The following is a 6,677-nucleotide window of genomic DNA, read 5'->3' as shown; positions in this document are numbered from 1 at the left end:
CGGCTCTCCAGCCACTCCTCCCCAAGCCTGCAGCGCTGCCAGGGGTTATTCTGACCTGGTTGAACCTCAGACCACTGGCCTCAGCCCATCGATCCAGCCTGTCCAGACCCCTCCGCAGAGCCTCCCCACCCTTCAGCAAATCAACTCCCACCCAGCTTCACGTAATCCGCAAACTTACTGAGGGCACGCTCAATCCCCTCACCTAGATCGCTGATAAACATATTAAACTGAACTGATCCCAACACCACTTGTGACTGAGCTCCTATCCCCTGCCCTCTTTGGGACCAGCCATCCAGCCAGCTCCTGACCCAGTGGCAGTATGCCAGTCCCAGCCACGGGCAGCCTATTTTTCCACAAGAATGCAGCAATCCACCATGATATTTGCCTTCCTGGCCTTGCCCTTGGTTCTTACCCATAAACACTCAACCCTATCGTCACCGTCATTAAGCCCCAGACAATCAAAGCACTCCCAACAGAGAAGATTACCTCACCACCTCTCTTTCCTACCTCACCACCTCTCTTTCCTTGCCTATCCCTTCTCGAGAGTTCAGAGCCAGTGCAGCAGCTGTGTGAGCCATACCACCACGTTTCCGTGATGGGAACTACGTTGTTGTTTTCCTGTTGCCTGATGGCTTGCATCTTCTCCTGCTTGTTGCCCATGCATGCGTGCCCCTTGCCCTATGGCTCCAGATGCAAAAACATTCCCTGGAACTCGGAATACTGTTTTCTTAGCACACAGTAAACTCTGAGGGCAGGAGGCACAAGTCCATGGCAGAGAGGAATCAGAAGCCCCAGGACAGGATAGTCGCTGTGGGACAAATTAGCCCTTGCTTACTTTGCCTCACCCCTCAGCTTCTGTGTGGGCAAGGGGCTGTCCCCCCTGCAGAAGGTGACCGCAGGCCGAGCTACAGATGGCCTGGATGAATGCCAAGGGCAACCGGTGCCACTGGTGGCAGGAACAGGCGGCGCAGGGTCAGCCCAGGCTGGGACCACCGGGGTAGCCTGAGCCACGCCACGGACCCGCTTTGGTCCACCCACTGCTGCAGGACCTCACCCCACACACCCACCCACCCCATCCGCCCTACTGCGTGCCTCCTCTGACCAAGGTGGTCTGCAGGAGACAGGAAAGCCTTAAAAACCCCTTGGCTCTCACACCCAGCAACAGTTTGACATCACGAGCACTACCGAGCCAGGAGGATGCAGTGACAAGGACTAATGCAGCACAAACCCAGCCCCCAGGATCCAAAGCACGGTGAGAGCAGCCACGTGGCAGCCTCCTGCGCTTCCTGGGCATCCCAGACAGCATGGGCTGGCAAGCAGACAGGCAATCTCCTAAAACGAGGAGTCAATACTTGCTTTAATCCAGGATTAAACAAGAATGGTTTCAGTCATGCGTTCTGACACTGAGCAACTGTCAGGTGGCCAACGAGGCCAGGAGCAGCCAAGCCCCAGGGAAGAGCTGTGCTCCACCCTCTGCATTCCCTCTGCCACCTCGAAGGAGTCCCAACCAAGAGGGACTCCTGGTTCCAGCACCAAGAGTGAGGAGGTGGTGGCAGGGAGAGCCTTGCGGAGTTACATGAAAGAAAAGTGATGCTGGAGCAGGTCTGGATGGAGATGCCTACTGTGCTGGCTTACCCACAGCCATCTGCCTGGGCTGGTCAGCTCCTGGGTGCCAGGCTTGCCAAGCCTTGCAGGGCACCTCCTGGCCATCATCACTGTGAGCAGAGCAAGCAGCTCAGTCAGATCAAAGGCAGGAGGGTTCCAACAAACATCAACAGGCCAAAACGAGTAGATCTTAATGAGAGCACAAGGGCATCCACTCCTGCCCCTCAACGGGTCAGAGAATAACACAGTAAGAGAAAGCGAGCTCAAAGCATCACGATTGGGTGCCTGGAGCAAATGACAGGATCTTTCCTGGAGCAGGAGGTTGATCTGACTTCTGACAAGAGGACTTAGGACCTGATCCACCCCCTAGGTAGCCCTTTAAGGAGAAGACCTCCCCAGGTGGACTGGCATAGCACAGCAGCTAGAGCTCTCTGTGGGACTCAGTAGGTCCTCACAGGTGCTGCAGAGGCCTCCTGCACAAGGCAGCAGCCCAGCAGGCAACATTTCTACCCATCAGTGCCTTTTAAGCTACCTAAGGTGAGAGAGAAAGGGAGGACCTGGAGCAGTGAGAGGAGGTGGGAGGAACTAAGCCAGTAACTGTCAGACCGGGGCTCCAAGCAGCTAGAGCTCTCTGTGGGACTCAGTAGGTCCTCACAGGTGCTGCAGAGGCCTCCTGCACAAGGCAGCAGCCCAGCAGGCAACATTTCTACCCATCAGTGCCTTTTAAGCTACCTAAGGTGAGAGAGAAAGGGAGGACCTGGAGCAGTGAGAGGAGGTGGGAGGAACTAAGCCAGTAACTGTCAGACCGGGGCTCCACAGGGAGCAGATCAGAGTTGCTCAGCTCAGCTCGAGCATCCTCCCAGGGAAGTCTCTCAGTGCAGACAGACCCAACCTCTGTACTCACGGGCTTGTCTGCTTGGGACAGGATCAGCTGAAACTCAAGTGTAAAAGGCCAGAAGCGCTCAGGCAGGCCTCTGAATCTAGAAACCCTTCCGCAGAGGTGCAAGGACAAGATGGGAGGATTATTTCTACAGAAAGAGTGAAGGAAGGAGCACCCCAGACATGCCTTTGGCAAAGTCACCACTTGCAAAGACAGTGTCCCCAAGTGCAGAACACACCACTCACAGCCTGCTCTGAAGCAGAGCTGAGAACTAAATCCAGCTCCTACACAGCTCCAAATCCAACCTGCAGTTCCCAGCACCTTTCAAAATACCCGTGCCTATCCCTGAACTCCTTATCTAGAGCTGCGATTTGTGATTTTCGGTGCTGCCTGGACCTGCCTGCCTGCCAGTGACTGATTCCCTGCACTGAAAACCCAGCGGGTCACAGACCCTGCGCAGGAGTCACACGTGCAAACCCCTGCTGAGCAAGGGCACGGCTCCCAGGGCGGCAGCTCTGCTCTGCCAGCTTCCTTACAGTTATACACTCACTTTTCCATGCACTACCAACTCTGCATCAGCCCTCGGATTTATCCACAGTGCTCAGACTGGCACAAAGGCTCAGCCAACGGCAGTTTTCAGGCTCTGGGTTCAATGCTGCTGGGGTGCAGAGCGGGCATTCCCAGGTCGCTGCTGCCTGCCAGCCTGGAGAGGACGTGCAGATTTCAAGGGCTGAAGTGGTTCGAAATCTGTGTAATTGTTATGGAGCAACCCAAAACTAAACATTTCCCAACACATCTGGAGCATTAAAAGGCTGAAAGCATCGTAAGTGTGTTTCATTTAATTCGAAGCAAAATATCCTGTTTTCACTTGTTTTCCAGCTTACAAAGCACAACAAACAAAACAGGCTTGAAAACAACATCTGAACATCTTTCAAATTAAAAAAAAAAAAATTTCATTTTGCAAAAGACAAGGGCTTAGGCTTGCCAGGGTGGGGATATCTTATGGGATTGCTTAACTCACTTTTCACTCAAGAAAATTAAAAATCTCCAAATCTCCGTCCATGCATATGGAAATGCATGTCTTTATGTGCATTTATACACGTGCAAGTGAGAGCAAAGTGAGAAAGTAAAGACAGGATCCAGGTGGGGTAAATCAGGACAGCTCTGCTGAGGCTAATACTGATTCACAGCAGGGAGAATACTGTCCCCCGGGTTCCTCGCGCCACCCCAGTCTTCTGAACCAGGACTTTAACCCTCCTGTTACACCCAGATCTCTGACACTGTGGGAAACCTCTCCTGTTCCCACTATTAGCACAAAACAAACGTTACAACACCAAAGCAAAATGCTCCCGTCTAACCAAGCATGACGAGAAGTCAGCCCAGTAATGAATGGGCCCTGGGAAGGAGAAAAAAGTCTTTTGTGTTGGGTGATTTGCAGGGGGGGATGAAGCTCCACTCCCAGCCCGGGGCTGGGGCCGCTCAGCTCCTGGGGCAACACGTGGGGCCAAGGCTTCTGCACAAGGAGGGGTCGGGTCACATTGGGTCCCTGCTTCTGGGGCAGGGACAGCACCGGCAGCCCCGGTGTTGCAGGATACCCCAGCACCCAAGGGAGGAGAGTGGGGAGAAAACAGGCAGTTTTGCCTTTTTTAGAAGTACCACAAATTGGCCCCTAGCAGAAAGGATTTGGGAGTGTTGGTGGGGAAGGTCCTCTCCCTCCTGTGAGGCACAGATGACATTTCTCTCAATGCATTTGTTCCCAAGTGGGTCCAAAGCAAGTGAAGGGACAAATTGCATATCCCAGCTGGCCCGGGTGACCCCAAAGGCGTCCCAGGGAAGCACCCAGGAAGGACACCCAGCTTTCTGCTGCGTAAGACAAGTCATCACACCCCACCAGCAACAGCCATGATATCTGCTGCCAAATCCACCCGCTCACATCGTGGGTACACACAGCTCGTAGCCATCACTGGGCCCGCTCCAGCCCACAGAGCCGAGTCACCGCTGCCCTTCTGCAAACCCGTGCGGCAAAACCGAGGGAGCCACAGAACGACCTACAAGGAGCAAAGAAGGAAATTTGGGCTCTGCCCTAATAGGGACCACAACTCCAGCCTGCCCTGCTCTGGCAGGGGGGTTGGATTAGATGATCTTTCGAGGTCCCTTCCACCTCTAACATTCTGTGATTCTGCGATCCCAGCTTGTGCCCACCTGAGGGGGAAAAACAGCCTAGAAATTCAGCATCCAGGTGACTGCTGCAGCAAGCCACAGCAGCTGCAGCTTGATTTCAGGGCACTCCCCAGTTCTCCGGCTTGACGGAGCTGCGGATTATTCCAGCTCACCTAGGTAGAAGCGAGCAGAACGCTGCTGCTCAGTGCTAACGCCTTAAAGAAGCCGCTCTCCACCCTGTTTGGACCGTGCCGGGCTCTGACCGTGACCTGCTGAGGTTCCCCATGCCGCACCAGCCCAGGCCACGGCCACATCCCCCGGTGTGGCGGGCACCCCCTGTGCCCTGGAGCTGCGGGCTCAACGCTTACCGAACGTGGTGAGGTAGAAAGAAGCTCCCAGGGGGTCAGCCTGGCGAGTACAGAGCGAGACCCTGTGGATGCTGTCAGGCTCCATGGCAGGACACCTCTAATTAGGGGGTAACCGGAGCTCTCCCTGCCCAGCCCGGGAGAATCAAGCGGCCGTTTAAGCCGGGAGCGACCAGCAGCCGTTTTTTGCCGCCGGGTTTCCATGGGACACGCGTCCAACCGCCGCGCGTTTGAATGGCACAGCTCCCATCGGCCCCGTGGATTTGAACGGGGACCACACCTGTCTGAGCAAACAGCACAAGGACATGGGCCCAAGACCCACACCAGCACCGTCCCACAGCCACCCTGCTGACACACCAGCAACAAGCTCCCGGGAAAAGAGGAAAAACTTGCAAGGATTCCTTTGCTCTGCAGTGTGCTGGGCTGTAAGTAATCCTGTGACTGTTAGCACCACCGGGTTTGCCAGCACATGCTCAGCTGTTCCAGGAACTGTCCCACAGGAGCTACGTGGGGCAGCAGCACTCACGGCACTTTGGGGAAATTATTGCAGGCAAGGAAAAGGTGCAGAATTGGTCAGCGAGGTGGGGTGAGCCAAGAAAAGGAGGGATGGCAAGGCATGGGTTACCTGCCTGGCTCTCATATGGCAAGGAAAGAGGCACGCGGCCCCCCAGGTTTATGAGGTCGCTCTGCAAGATCCCAGAGCAGCCCTTTCCATCTCCCAGGAGCTGGTGATGCACCCACCAGTTCCTGACGCTGCATCACAGCTTACTAGGAGATACCCAGAGCTGAGAACAAGCTCTGGAGAGTGCGGAAGAATGATGGAGATGGTTTCTCTGGGACAAAAAGAAAAAAAAAAAAGCCATAAAAAACCCCACCCTTCAAAGGCTAGGCTGCCCTGTCCCTCAACTCTCTGCTTCCCACCCACAGATCCACGCAGCCCTGCTCTCCATGGTGCAGGACCCCATGGAGGAGTGATCTCCAGCAGAGTCCAAGCAGAGTGGAGCTGCTCCCACACCACCCCTCGCTGCAGGAAATGCCACACTCGCCAGGTTTGGTTCCTCACGGCACTGCTGTGAGGCTACCGGGTCCACAACGGCACGGGGGGGGCTGTGGTGAGCCTGGATCAGCCCTGTAGGGGCTTTCAGGGTCAGAGCAGCCCATTCACAGGTCCTGCTGTCCCAGGCAGAGATAGGAAATGGGAGCTCAGCCCTGACAAGTGAAGGTCAGGAGAGACAAGCCTGCAGCCTAGCACAGGCTCTGAGACGTGCTGTAATCCTTGCACTGGCACCTTCGTTTCCCAGCCTGCATCCAGCTGAAATAACGCTAAATACATTGACCTCTCTGCGATGGAAAAGGACAAGATCTCCTGTGGAGAGCAGGGCACTGGACACACACTCCCACCACTCCTCCCCGTGGTCTCCCCTCCACACACTTCTGGCTGAGCCTCCAGCTGGCCCACAGACCCTCTCGCCCCCCTGTCACTTACCTTTCCCCTTCACCCGTGCGTGGCTGATCTTCACCCCTGTCACTTACCTGCCGCCTTCACCCGTGCGTGGCTGATCTTCCTCCTGCTCCCCGATGGTCCCCTCGGCTTCCGCAGGGAGGATTGTACGGCCCCGCGTCGCCCCTTCCTCACGGCTGGCAGATGCTCCAGCTCCAGCATCTGG

The 6,677-nt window shown here is 55.7% G+C and overlaps 1 protein-coding gene across 1 annotated transcript in view; it reads right to left on the bottom strand.

Moving 5' to 3' along the window:
- LOC104278238 (regulator of G-protein signaling 3-like) overlaps positions 1-6,673 on the bottom strand; it is a gene marked incomplete at both ends in the record, with an annotated part of 14,740 nt that extends 8,067 nt beyond the window's left edge. Inside the window, one exon of the mRNA XM_009875150.1 lies at positions 6,544-6,673. Within this exon, the coding sequence (XP_009873452.1) occupies positions 6,544-6,673 (130 nt within the window). The remainder of the gene's footprint in view (positions 1-6,543) is intronic.
- Positions 6,674-6,677: the final 4 nt, after the last annotated feature.

Source organism: Apaloderma vittatum, unplaced genomic scaffold (genome assembly GCF_000703405.1).
Source record: "Apaloderma vittatum isolate BGI_N311 unplaced genomic scaffold, ASM70340v1 scaffold15878, whole genome shotgun sequence".
NCBI classification, from domain to species: Eukaryota; Metazoa; Chordata; class Aves; order Trogoniformes; family Trogonidae; genus Apaloderma; species Apaloderma vittatum.
The sequence above is the reverse complement of the archived record's forward strand: the minus strand, read 5'-3'. Positions and strand labels throughout refer to the sequence as shown.